Source organism: Sarcophilus harrisii, chromosome 2, assembly GCF_902635505.1.
Source record: "Sarcophilus harrisii chromosome 2, mSarHar1.11, whole genome shotgun sequence".
NCBI classification, from domain to species: domain Eukaryota; kingdom Metazoa; phylum Chordata; class Mammalia; order Dasyuromorphia; family Dasyuridae; genus Sarcophilus; species Sarcophilus harrisii.
Window position 1 is genome coordinate 24,978,712 of NC_045427.1, and position 14,965 is coordinate 24,993,676.

Genomic DNA, 14,965 nt, shown 5'->3' on the forward strand with positions numbered 1-14,965 from the left:
AATATTTATATGATTTTATGTAATGTTAGAAAAAAATTGGTATTCCAATATTATATTGGTATAACTTTGGTTATACCAATTGGTTATTAACTTTCAGCTTTCTTCCGAAAACATTTTACCCAATGGGGCATTTTATATTTGGGTGGTCCCTTGAAAAATATTAGATATTTTTAAAGCAGTATTATGTATAAAGGTGAACAAATCCATATGTGATTACTCTTTTGTTTTTTTTACGTAAGGAGAGTTACTGATAAAAATACTATTTAATTTTTTTTAATTGTGAAATCCATTAGGTTTTTTTTCTTTCTCTTTTCCTAAATTAGAGATGTGTGTGCTACAATCAATTCTGGATGATATTTTAGTCTATTTTTTAAAATATGAATTATCTAAGTTTTCCTTCTTACCCTTCCAAGTTGGGTTATTCTGGTATTAATTTGCAGATTGAAGCCTCAGGAAAATAGTGAAAATGAATCTGAAAACACTCCATCTTATGTAATTTTGTCAATTTGGAAGATGAAGCTATTAAACTTATTGGCATAATAGACTGCAGATCTTGTTTATCATTTATGTCTGCTTTCTATTTCTTGTGGCTCAGTTGAGAATAAAGGGAATTTAGATATACCAGTAGTCCTTTTGAGTAGGGATTTTGTGTTCACTTCTGGATTTGCTCATCTTTTGACTTTAGCTTTTCATAAACAAGTGATCACTGTTACCTTAAGGAAAAGAGTTTCTGAGGTTTTAAACCACTCATTTCAGCTTTGTATTCCCAATGCATAGCACTAATCCACAGCTTCCATGGAATAGTATTAGTCCTCTTGGCTGGAAGATTGTCTGATTCATTTCACTTATATTGTCACATGACAAAAATATTTCATAATTATACCATTCCCCAAGTTCTTTCTCAGTAAAAGAAAAAAAAGTATATATACATACATATATATTTTCTGTCTCATATGCCTCACTCAAAGCATATATTCTGTTTTATTTCTGTTTTGAAGTATTCTTTGCCTAGGATACCCATATGTCTGCTGATGGATATCTCCTTGTGTTTAAAGTTTCCTTGGTTTCTTGGACTCTATAGTCTATTTTGAATGATTATTTCCAGTCTGATTTAAATGATTCATATGCTATGATTTTTTTTATCCCAATCCCCAGAAAAGGTACCATTTTTATTTATATAGACTTAGCAAATGGGGACATGTTTCTTGATGTCTGACCTAGATGGCCACTGAAAACCCTTGCAACCCAGGAATTCTTTGATTCTATGTTTTCATTCTCTCAGAATGCATTTCCTGAGTCTTCATTGAACCATCCCTTCTTTGATGGCCTGTAAGCATAAGTTTCACATGTTTTCATCTTCCTCAACTTCTTGAAGCCAAATAATTCTTACTTAGCTTTTTTCCCACTTTTCCCATTTCATAAATATTTCGAGCATCTGTTCTCTGAAGACTCTTATTTCAGTCAATGACTTGCCCCAGACTATAAACAGGAATCTAACATCTGTCTTATCAGTACCAAATAATATAACCTTTTTCCTTGAGATTTATGTTACAATGCAGTTGGATGAATGGAGAAAGAGGAGTGGGCTAGACTATCTTGGGAATTTCACTCAGCATCATCCCAGAAGACCATTAACAGACTTTTCTCTTATTTAGCCCTTGACAAAATGTGAGATCCTGCACCAAGAGAAGCAACATCATCCCTCCCTTCTGGGAGGCTCGCTCTTTAAAATCTGCTGTTATCAAAGCCAATCATCATCTGCTTTGCTACTCAACAGCAATTCTTTTGGCCAGTGGAATGGTGACTGTAACTTTATAGGTTAAAATCAGAGACATCCCAATTACCTTATGCATAATTAGCCAGTCTTTAAATACATCTGTGAAAGGTTCTTTTGGAACAAACAAAAATCATATGAAAGAAGTGGTGCCATCTGACTTTTAATCATGAGCCCTGCTGAGCTCTTCATCTAGACACTCCCTCCCCAAGTCTTGTTTCCTACTTAGAAAATAAAACAATAAAAAAATTCAAAAATGATATTCAATCTATGACCATCAAGATATAATATTTCCACTGGATATTTGGAATCCTTCTAATTCATAGCTTCACAAAGAATTATATTTGTTCATTCAAGACCATTAAAAATTTCACGCACTGAGATAGAAACAGGGTATTGAGAAGTGGGATCAAGATTAGTCCGTACCTGGATGGCTGTGGAATTTTTGGTTATAAAAAGAAACAGATATAATTTGATTCTGTTACAATATTCTAGGAAAAAAAGTACTTGAACTCAGGGATTTCTAACACAACTAAAGGCATCATTGCAAATTTCACACTCAATCATACCTAATTCAACACTTCACCCAGAAATCCAGCACAGTTCACCCCTAGGTATCATTTTGATTCAGCCTAGTTTTGCATTGGGGTCCTGAAGTCATTGTTCAACAATTAAAGTAGGTTTTTGTTAGGAAAGAGCAAAAAAACCCTTGAAATCCATTTTAGATGGTGTGATATATTCATTCTATCTCGCTTTTAAAGTGGACAAAAAAATCTTTAACTTTATTCTCAAAATCTTTTTGAAGTCAAGTTGGTTGGTTGTGGGGAGAAGACTTATCATCATTTTGGCATGTCCTGTGGGACTACCCAACACAGAAATTTTTGCTTAAACTCAATAATTCACACACAGAAAGGGTCACATAAATAAAAGTAAAATTTTAGCATTTTGTTTACAAAAGATAAATGACTGTCCCATTTATTGGCTGCACTAAAATAAGCCAATATTCTCTTTTATTTGAGATATGATAATGTTTCTAAATCAGAATGTATTTGAAACAATGCTTTTGGATAATTTAGACTGTGTTCTCCCCTTGTCTGTGTTTTCATATATTTTAGAAACTTTTCCTTTAAAAAATCCATATAATTAATGAATTAGTTTTGGTAACAGCTGATTTTCAGTTAAAAGGAAAACCGAATTGAGATAGCTCTCCATTTTGAATAACTTGACAGATTCTACCAATCATGAAGACCCTAGTCATCTTTCATTATGTTGCACTAAGATCTGCGAATCATAATTGGAGCTCTCTGCTCATAGTGAAGTATTATTTCAATGGGGAGATTTTAAAGGAATCCACCATGGATGGTTACAAATGCCTTCCAGTTGAATAATCCTGGTCATTGCACACTTTTTGAAACCTTCAAAGGGTTCTTTTTTTTTTTTTTTTTTTTTTTTTTTGAGGACAAAGATGACTTTCCAATCAATTATTTATTTGACTTTTGACATTGTTCCTCCCTAGATCATATTGTGGTACTCTGTCATTCTGTCTGATTTCCCTTATGGATTAGACATGACATTGCATGAAAGCTATGTCTATACAATTACTGCAAAATCAAGAGGCAGAGCGATCACTGTGATTCCTTAGGCCTCATTAAATTAATATCTTACATAGAGAATCTAAATATCTTGGCATCACACTTAATTTTTCAACTGATTTGCATAGTCCTGTTTATATTTTCTCATGAATATACAGGGTGCCCCAAATTTTTATATGTTTTAATAACATTATGCAACTTATTTAATTAAAATCATTTAGTTAGCTTATTCTAACTTAAACTGTTCGTAGACTAAAGGAGAATTAGACACCAAGACTAATCCATTTTTGACTATACACATACACACACAGACTCACATGCTAAACACTTGCCAACATTGACATTATATTTTGCAATGAATGGCACTTTTGGAAGAACTCTCTTAAAATGGCTCATGGGCATTATTGATTTGTAAAACTTAATGCTCTTCACACAATCTGAGCATCTTAAAAGAAGAATAACTAAAAGTTTCACTAGCAACAATCAATGAATTAAAACAACATTGATTTCTATGAAAGAGGTGAGTATCCTTTTGGCCCCATTTCACAGCTGGGCATGCAGAGGCTGAATAAATTGCTGAAGGTCACACAGCAGGGCAGTGGAACTTCTAACAACAGCATCTAAAATTCCTAGCTTCTCGTTCCAGGCTTTAAGAGCTGTGGCCCATGCTTTCTTTCTTGGTGATCTTCAGAACTTTAATTAGGACCTTCCATCACAGTACTCTACCACCTATGCCTTGATGTGCCTTATAAGGCACAATACTTCTTCATCCTCCTTCTAGATGGTGGATATCAAGGTTCAATGGCAGCCAGCAAGTGGAGTTCAAATCATAGGATATCTTTATATAAAGAACCCATTTGTCTCTTACTGAACTTAACTCTTTCATAACAAAATTCCTCCCTCTAGTTCTTCCCTGTCCCATCCTCTTCCTAGTCCCTTTCACCCTTACCCTTCCCTTCCTCCCCCTCTCCCAAACTAGGGTATCGTTTTTCTCTTGCTCTCTCTCTCACTCTCTCTTTTCTGTATCTCTCGGAAATCAGACAGGAGTTCAGAACACTTTCACTACCTTTTATGAGGTAGATTGTGATGTCATAGATGGGGGCAGGGCTAGTCAACTTTCTACCCATCTACCAACCTGTGCTGAGGGAGCTCTGCTCGGGAGTGGAAGCAGTGATTCTTCCATGGTGAGTAACTTCGCTTTCTAATCTTTCTCTCAATTGGTAACGCTAGTCACAAAGGCATGGAGGGGGTCTGAGGGGTGCGGGGGTGAGTCTATCCAGACTCATATTATCACTGGCCAACACTTGGTGATAAAGAGACGTTCCTCTTGTTTCCTTGTTTTGATCTAGAATCCTAGTATCCGGTGACAATCTTCTACCATAATCCCATTGCTAATGCTATTCCTAATGATAAAATCTTAGGTCTCAGTGATGGCCACACCACTTGAGCTCTGAGCTCAATTAAAACCTTAAAAGTATCTCACAAAGAAGAGTAGTGAATTGCATTCATTAGTTGCCCCAGTAGCTTATGGAATAAACTGGAGGGCTAGGAGGATTCCTTCCCCCACCAGATATCCTGGGTGACTTTATTGTTGAAAGATGTCTGCCAGAGATTCAGTCTACTGCCTTTCACAGTCCAGTAAAGGAATTTTAATATATAAAGGGACTGAAAACAAAGAAAAAGTAAAAATAAACAAAATAGATTCTGACTCAAATAAACATTTTGAAGTTCAAAACTTAAAGAATAGTTCTTTTATCCATATACAGAGTTAAGCAGAGGATATTTCCAGATGTTGTCTCTATTTTATTAACCACAGACATATCAAGATATTGACTTTGTTTAAACAGAATTGTTTCAGAATATAATTGCTAATGAAAGATGCTGTTCTGTATATTGTTATCATTATTGCTTTTATTGTTATTATCATTACTATTATTATTTTACATTATTGCTTCTGGTTATTATTAGCATTTTATACATTCTTCAACATTTGGAAAGAAAAACAAAATGGCGATAATTACTACAATCTCCCTCATGTCCCTTTTCCGTGTCTTGGGTCCTTATTACAACTGTATAGGTATCAGCATTATTACAAAATGGTAGAACAGGCTTCTTTATTATAAAAATTGAGTCTTTGTCACTTTGGCATAGAGAAAAACACATAAGTCAAAAACTTAGAACCCAAACCTAATCCTTTTGAATTACAAAGAGGGGAAAGAATATATTACTTCATCTTTGTTTCATACCTTAAAACTTTTATCTACGATTGAATAGCAATATGCATTTTGGCTAGAAGTGAAGGAATGAGCAAAATTTTGACAAAAGAATATTACCTCCCTACATCAACATTTAAAACTCCATCATTCCGTAGTATCATTGACCCAAAGACCAAGTGAGACAAACTTATTTTTACGAAAGAAACTCAGTTTCCTGGGATGGGATAGCTTTACCATCGTTTGCCTTCCTTCCATGCTTCTGATATAAAATAGAATTTCTATTGATAACCCAACAAGGCACACACACAACACACACAAACACACAACTAGAATAGTAATTTGGTTCTTTGAATCCTCACACAACAGTTAGGGATCAGTTATTGGTGAATGACATGGCCAAAAAATCACATGGACTAACAGAAGAGATGAAAAGAGTAGAAATGATTCTCCTGTCCCACAAAACATACTCTACACTCCTTCTGGCTACATTCCTTTTCCCATCTTCTTCCAAAATGAAATTTCACCAGAAAATGTCTCATCTGATTAGCATGTTGTTAATGATTAGCCTGTTGTTGAATAGTCAAATCAACTACAAATTATAGTTACCCATTAACGAATCAACACTTTATTATGCATTCTTGTTAGGTACTGGCTACCTAAGTAGAAATGAAATTCCTATTATGTAATAGTTATTCCCATAGAAAATTATTCATCATATATGTATTTTTAGGACAATATTCTTTAACTCATATTGACATAATAATAAAATCTTTCTAATATTAAAACAAAAATAAAAAGTTCTCAAGGTCAAATTGATTCCAGATTAAATGCATAGGTAAGCATTTTATGTAATTAGCACATAGATTAAACAATGAACTTTCAGTGTGCTTTGTCGACATCTTGTTAACAGTTTTCTTAAATAAATAAATAAAAAAACACTTTCCTACTTTTTGCTCAGCAGATTCTTTCTGTAAATAGAAAGCATCCACTTAGGTCAGAAACTGTGAATTGTCAGAAATTGAGAAAACAAAGTCTAAAATAAGAACATTTTATTGTATTTACAAAGAAATCAACCAAGCTAGCATTACTCCCTTGATGTTCACACCTGAACAAAACTGGGAACAAGCAGCCAAAGTTTCATCTCCCTCTTTGTATTTTGATTCCTTCATCAATAGGCAACTGCCCTCCCTGGCCATTGGGGTTTTCAGTGCTGATACCAAGGGACCTGTGAGATCTGCCCTCCAGTTTAGTTCCCATGGGACTCCCAAATGTCTATTTTTGTTTGTTTGTTTGTTAGTAATTCATTATTTAACATGGCGAAGTAATCATTGACAAAGTGCTAAAAAGAAAGACCCCAGGGAGACAAATGTTAAACAAGCAGGACTCCCCTTCCATTAAAATGGGCTGTAATTACAACTGAGGTCAGTATTATCAATATTATCACTTCAGTTGTAAAACCCAAGCAACGACTCCACTGGGGAAAGTATTTGTCCAAGTATGCCAATGTATTAGTTGGACTTTGGGAGAAAGATTTTCCAGTAAATCATGGCCCTAGCAGAACTTGCATCTCAAATATAGATGATCAACATATTTCATGGGGTACTAAGCTGATGTTCCCCCAAAAGCCTTTCCCTGACACCAAGAATAGAGTTTCAGTCCATCTGTGAGTACAAAACTTTCCCAGAGATCCTCCATAGTAAAAGCATTCAGTATGTATTCATAGTTCAAGTCGTTAATTTTTTCTTGTCAATCCTTCATACAGATACCAGGTAAGGATTGCTTATATTTTACAAACATATGGAACATGACCATCTCTAAGCTCCGTGAGTTAAGAACAGTTTTGTGGTTCAGTTGTGCAGTGGGAGGTTATGTCAACGGAATGCCATCTTCATGCATGCAGTTCCTATACTCTGTGTGCATGATCTTATTTCTGGTGCTATAAAGTTTTTCTTTCTATTTTGTGTGGGTTATAGAGTTGTCGCTTTCTCTTTTAAACACCAAAAGACAACTGAGTAGTCAGTTGTGGTAGAAAGTACCAGATAGTGCTCTGAGCTCTATTGTTAATAAACCAGCAATTATTTATTTATAATTACATATAATTATTTATATCATATGTTTATAACATAATATTACATATAAATATATATAATATTACATATATTATTATATATGTTTATAGGGCCAGGAACTATGATAGGTGCAAAGGATACAAGTACAGAAAGTGAAATAATCTCCATCCTGAAGGATATTAAATATTTCTTGCCTTTCCTTTCTCCTTTTCTCATTAATGAATAACACAACATTTGGGAGATATGGCTTACCTTTTATGAATATCCAGATATTTTCTTTCTGCCACATCTGCCAAGGTAGTCTACCACCTCGCCATGCTTGGATGGGCATGTCATAAATCCAAAGTCTTCTTAGAATCTCTGGCCAAAACAATAGCTTGCTCTATTGACTACAAGTCTAGCCTCTGAGTGCACCTATCATAAGTAGGTGATTCTAGATAATTATATGAGCTTAGGCAAATCACCTCACTGCAAGTTCTTTTATAAGAGAAAGATAATGTTCTCTAAGGCTCCTTCCACCACTAAATTATTATTGTTGTTAAGTTGTGCCTGACTCTGTGATCTCACATGGAGTTTTCTTGACAAAGATACTAGACTGGTTTGCCATTTCTTCCCCCAGCTCCTTTTACAGATGAGGAAATTGAGGCAAACCAAGATGAAGTGACTTGCCAAGCTAGTAAGTGTCTGAGGTCAGATTTGAACCGAATAAGATCTGTTTTTCTGACCAGGCCTAGTGTTCTATTCACTATGGTTCCCCTCAACTGTCTTAAATGATAGCTAGCATTTTTACATTTATAAAGTGCTTTACACAAATTGTTTTATTTTCTTCAGACAAGCAGCCCAGGAGTTCAGTGCTGCTTTTATATTCATTTTTTTGAATCACATGATTTTCATCTAGTCTAACTTTAACACTGGCATTGCTTTAGGTCACAATTCCTTTTTCTCTCAGAGGAGTGTGACTTCTGCCAATATGTTTCTGAAAATATTAGGTTTCATTTGAACACTTCCCTGCCTGGAAAATAAGAAAGAATGAGGTGCCTAGATTTTTTCTCCTTAGTTGTTTTGGTTCTGTGCAAATAAAAACACACTCTTTTCTTGCCAGAAACTGAGGTTATGTGCCACCTTCGAGCTGTTGACTGGTGAATGCCAGTGGCAGCCTGCCTTCAGAAAATCTCTCTGGTATCATTGGTCTAAACAGTCTTGCCATTGGATGTAAGATATCATTTCTTTCAATTAGGACTTGAGGACATATGCTACTTCACATTTTCTTTGCCACTTATCCTACATTAAAGATAGCTTGAGATACTTTCAAGAGAAACTCAGGAAAATGGTTGCCACCAAGGATGGATAATTTGTAAGACTGAAAACAAAACAAATTATAAAACTATAGACTCCAAAATGAAACACAATTTAAAAGTTCCAAAAATCTCTTTTGGGGGGAACACCAGCAATATCATCAGTGACTTATTCATAATCAATCATTATCATCATCAGAGATATTGTGAACAACAAATTGACAGTAATAAATATTTGATATAATTTTATTTGTTAATAATATTACCTAATATCTAATATGAAGGTACTTCATTAATAGAATGATATTTACATACAGATTACTGATAATTAGCATTTTTAGAATGTATCAAGATTTGAAAAATGCTTTATATATATCAACTCATATGGTCATCACAACTACTCTTGAAAGCGGATACTATTATTTTCATCCCTGTTTTCTAGATAAAGAAATTGAGACAAAGGAACATGTCTTAAATTGGAATTTGAATTCAAGCTTTCCTGGTCCCATATCTAACACATATCATTTGCACTGTTCCAACTAGTTTCAGATACACATATACACAGCTATACACATCATGTGAACACATACATGCACATGTGATATCCCAAAACTTTTAACAAAATTCTAATTACACTAAAGACTTTTGGAAAAATCTATGAATATTTGTTTTATATACATTCTGTACTTTGATTCCTATAATAAACCTAGTAGGTAGGTACTACATGCATTTTTATACATATTCTAAAGAAAATCAAATTAAGTCTGAGAAAGCTTAAATGATTTACCCAGTCATAGCATTTGTGAGTATCTGAAATAGGACCTAAAACCAGAAAATATTAACTATAAAATCTCCAGATTATCACAGACCAAAGTACCCAAGGAAAATTCAGAAGATATCTTAGGACAATCATATCATTTGAATAATGAGGAACCTGAAGACCAGAGAAATTGTGACTTACCCAAAATAATACTGTATTATTTTGGGTAAGTCACAATTTCTTCTGATTGTGATACAGAAGTTGAGACACAAGAGTGGACTTCCACTCTTGTGTCTCAACTTCTATATCACATTTCCCAGTTTGTGTTTGCAGAAGAAAAATAGCTGAAATTGTTTGTTATTGTAGTTTTCCTAACAGCCAAATTCTATATCACTTTGAACATCCTTGAGAAGCAATGAAATAGAAGTCCAGAATTAAAATCCTGCTTCTGTCCACTTGCTACCTCTATTACCTTGGACAATATATTAACTTGTCTACGTGCCAGATTATTCACGTGTACAGTGAAACAATTGAATGGTCTCCATTTTCCCTTCCAACTCTTTATCTAGCATTTTGAGATTATTGGGCCATAGATTTAGAAGGAGTTTCAGTGGTCATTTTGTTCAAATTTCATTTGTGGATGAGGGAATGTAACCCTGGGTCAGAGAAGTGACTCCTATAAATCAAATAGATTATTAATATCAGGAGTTTAATTTTGCATTACCCCAAGCCACTCGCAGATACTATTCAGCAAAGATGTGTTTCTGATCCACATAACAGAAGCATACAATTATATAACTGGAAGGAACTGGAGAGTCCATTTAGCCCAACACAATTGTTTTAAGGAAGACAAAACTGTGGCCCTGAGAATTTAAGAGATTTCTCCAAGATGACACAAGTAATTACTACCATATGCAATATTTGAACCTGGCTCCTCTGACTCCAGATGTGTTCTTTCTATTAAACTGTTTTATCACATCAGTGACGGAAGTTTCCACACTGAGTTTCCCATGTGGTTGAAATCACAGGACTAGACCTTTTCTTTATGAAAGCATATAGCTCTTTAATTAAGGATTCTAAATTATTCATTTCCTATTAACAACAATAATATTTTATAGCCATTCACATTTTAAATGGTTTTGTAAAACTCTTTAACAACCTAGTCTTCCAGGAATAGATGAGATTAAATAATTCTGTAAAGGTCATAAGCTAGAAATCAATGAGTTTGGAGATGAGAAATCTGAATCTTGGCTTTTACTTTTGGCTTTGACTTGGATGGAGAAGGTAATTTAAAATACAGAGCTCTCTTCTCCCATTTTTTCATAAATAACTACCATTTTCTGGTTCTAAAGATGGCTAGGAGACCTGACTTTGTATGTGTGTGGAGCTGCTGATTTTTATTCCCTGAAGCATCAGATCTCAAAGCAGGAGAGAGTGAGTCCTGATTGACAAGGGAAGGAGAAGAATGGTTTTGGAAATCTGGCACTAAAGTTCTTGGAAAGATTTAGGAGGGGAGTAAGTATGTATAACTCCTGTCTCTCTGACCCTGAAAAGATCATCAAGGCTTGACCATAATCCTCAATTTAGAGATCAAAGGTCACTGGCAGATGATGAGGCATTTTGTTGGGACAGCCAATAGATAGCATGTGGGATGCTCTTGGACAATATACAAGATGGGACCAGATGGGTCCACTCAGAATGTCTACTTTTAATAGTATCAGTCATTTCATTTAATACAAGTAATCACCATTTCACACTTTAAAAAAAAAGAAATCACCTCTTCAGATCAGACTCCTGCTAGGAAGGTAACACATCAGCTTAGGTGACTTTTCAATTTGAATGACTTCTACTTGGTATTGCCTGAAATATTCCTTGGTATATGTGAGGCTGAAAATTAGCGGCAAGGGATATTTTATATCAGAGCATAGTGTGAGCAAGGAACTGGAGCTTTTATAGGAGATAATAGGTTTTTCAAGGGAAAGTTAAGAGCAGTAGGAACTCCAGATAACTTTTCATTCAATAGGTTTTCATAGACAAGACTGAATTGTGAGGCAGTAATCACTTCAAAACAGAAAGTGCAGAGGAAACTTAGAATATTATAATAAATTGGAAGGCAAAGCAACCTTGTCCATGGATGATTTTGCAAGATCTCCAAGAACAGTGTGAATACGGAAAGAGATAAAAGGGGAAAGGGACATATATTTATTATGTATCAATTATGTGCCAGATACTGTGATAAACAATCTGAAATGTTATCTCCTTTGATCTTTATAACTTTATAAGGTGATTATTATGATCTTCATATTATATTTCAGGAAACTGAAACAGAAATTGAATAACTTGCCCATGATCCCCAAAGTAGTAAGTGATGAAAGTCACATTTATAGTCATGCCTTCCTGACTCCAGGCTCAGTGGTCTATTTAACTCCCTCAATATAAAAGGAAGCATGGAAAAGACTTAAAAGTTAGGAGACAAGTGTTCATTATTTACCATTTATTCTAATTACCTTTATGATCTTGATCGAATCACCTAACCTGTCAGGAGCTCAGCTTCCCCAGTAAAAGAGAGTTGGACTAGATGGTTTCTGTGATCACATTTATTTCTTAATCTGTAGTCCTATTATTCTTGATATTCTTTTCATCTTCTCATCAAATGTGTTTTTGCCAACTAGCCTATTGAATGAAAAATTGAATTTACCTCCCTAATTTTTTTAAATGGTCAGTTTAATTCACTGTTTAATAGTTTCCATTTTAATACAATTTGCGAGTTCCATTTTTGAGGGAGGCTAGAACTTTGGGTTTTTCTTTCCTTCTTTCTCCTTTCTTCACCCATTTCAGAAATTCTGGGATCTCTTTCACTATGGCCTTCGATGACATTTCTGTGTGATTTGGCAATAATGGATGTCCAGCCCTTTGAAAGTCCTCTGTTCTTTGAATTTGTGATATTGAGGGTATCTAGTGTTTCCTTAGTTTCTTTTGTAAGGGAACATTGTATCCTTCATAGAGGCTCTTTGTTGGACCCAGATCCGGGTTATTTCCAATTTTACAGAGAAGTAAAGCTCATAGAATAGAGTCTCTGTGAATTGGGTTATAGATCATGCTTTAACTCGGTTAGCCTGGAACTTGGACAGGAATGACCCCAGTCAGGAGGAGGCCTGCCCTCAGAGTCATGCCTCAAACCCAGCCACAGACTCAGAGCATCTCTGATTTACAAAGGACCTCAAAAGCAAATTACTTCTGATCAAGAAACTAGAAGTCTCAACCTGAGGGCTTCTTTGAGAAAAAAACCACTTTGTCTTGAATCAACCTTAATTCTACTAAGGTGATTCTACGTAATGATTCTGATTTTTAGAATGATTAAAATCTGCCTCTTTTTTATGTTCATTCATTCTTTGCTCTGCTCCTTGGATTCAAGGTGAGCCCTCTTCCAAGTGACAACTTTTCAAATACTTGATAAAAGTTGCCATGCTCACTTTTCTATAAACCACCCCTCTGTCTCCTTTCTACATTAATGCTTTAGCTGCTCCTTCCATGAAGTGAACTAAGGCTATTCACCTTAGTGATTGCTTCTTTTGAGTGTTCTCCAACTCATTTATACCTTTTCCAATCAATACCATCCAAATTTGAGCTCATTAATTCAGATATGATATAATCAGAACAGAGTAAACCAGTAGAATCAATTCCTTGCTACAGTACCCAATTCCTTTCTTAATGAAGTCCAAGATAGCATTGTGTTTCTTTTTAAGTCCTATGTCAAAAATGTACTGAACTTAAAAATTACTAAAAGTCATAGTATTATTTCTGATAAACTGTTGTCTAAATAGTCCTCTCCCTTTTTTGGACTTGTAAAAATAACTTTATTTTTAGCACAAATGTCAAAACTTCATTTTTACCATTCTTTAATTTCATTTTATTAGATATTACTATTCTAAACTTAATATTCTAACCCAGATTCCTAGGATATTCTATAGGATTCTCCTCTCTATTAGACACCTCCTTTGAATGTCATACAAACATTAATGTCCATGACTTAAATTAGACAATTCAACAAGTTCTGACTTCATTTAATTTTATTCTCATCCTAAAAACCATTACATTGAATTCCCAATCCCTATATTTATGCCCACCTGCATTTTTTATTTCCTTCACAAGCTAATTGTACAATATTTCAGAGTCTGATTCTTTTTATACAGCAAAATAATGTTTTGGTCATGTATACTTATTGTGTATCTAATTTATATTTTAATGTATTTAACATCTACTGGTCATCCTGCCATCTGGGGAGGGGGTGGGGGGTAAGAGGTGAAAAATTGGAACAAGAGGTTTGGCAATTGTTAACGCTGTAAAGTTACCCATGCATATAACCTGTAAATAAAAGGCTATTAAATAAAAAAACAAAACAAAAAAAACAAAAACAAAAACAAAAAAAAGATAAACTTTTCCACCCAAAAAAAAAAAATGTTATTCTCATCTTGACCATATTTCCCCATATTTTTCAGAAGATTGTTGAATGCTTCACTAAAACATAGAAAATCAAGATCAATGAAATTCTTTTGATCTGCCAGCTTAATAATTTTGTCAAAAAAAGAAAGTTCAATCTATTTTGCCTTAAGCCATTGTTGTTGTTCAATCTTTTGAGTTATTCTAATTCTTTGTAATCCCATTTCTGGGGTTTCTTGGAAAAGATAACTAAAGTTGTTTGTCATTTTCTTCTCCAGCTTATTTTATAGATGAGGAAACTGATGTTAACAAATTTAGATGATTTTCCCAAGGTCATACTGCTAGTGGATTTGAACTCAGGTTTTCCTGACTGTAGATCTGCTCTATCTATTTTACCACCTAGCTGCTTAAGCCATTATGACTCTTGGTTACCATTTCTTCTTTTTCTAACTATCTACTTAATAAAAAGTTTTGGAATTTTCCCAGGAATCAAACAGTTATAGATTCCATTTACTTCCATTTTTGAAGAATCAATTAATTGGAGACACCCCAAAGAAAGAAAAAGAATGGTGAGCAGTCTTTAATATAATCCAGTTGAATGGCGCTTTGTTTTTATATCACTGATAATGGCTCAGGAAACATATCTGTCAATTCTTAACCCAAGACTTTAAGTCATTTGGCCCAAATCATTTGAATTCATAAAGAACTCATGCCTTTCTTACTGTCTCATTTAGACAGTTAAGTGATGCATTGGATGGAATACTATGCCTTTTGTCAGGAAGAAGTAAGTTCAAATGCATCACTATGCATTTTGTGTGT

General features: G+C 34.5%; 1 protein-coding gene across 2 annotated transcripts in view; it reads left to right on the forward strand.

Annotated features, from left to right (window-relative positions):
* CTNNA2 (catenin alpha 2) overlaps window positions 1–14,965 on the forward strand; it is a 1,447,481-nt gene that overhangs the window by 1,408,948 nt on the left and 23,568 nt on the right. Inside the window, exon 18 of one of the 2 annotated variants that reach the window (XM_031957116.1) lies at window positions 4,407–4,550. The exons of the other annotated variant lie outside the window; for it this stretch is intronic. Coding sequence (XP_031812976.1) covers window positions 4,407–4,550 — 144 coding nt within the window. The remainder of the gene's footprint in view (window positions 1–4,406; window positions 4,551–14,965) is intronic. 2 annotated transcript variants of the gene reach the window in all.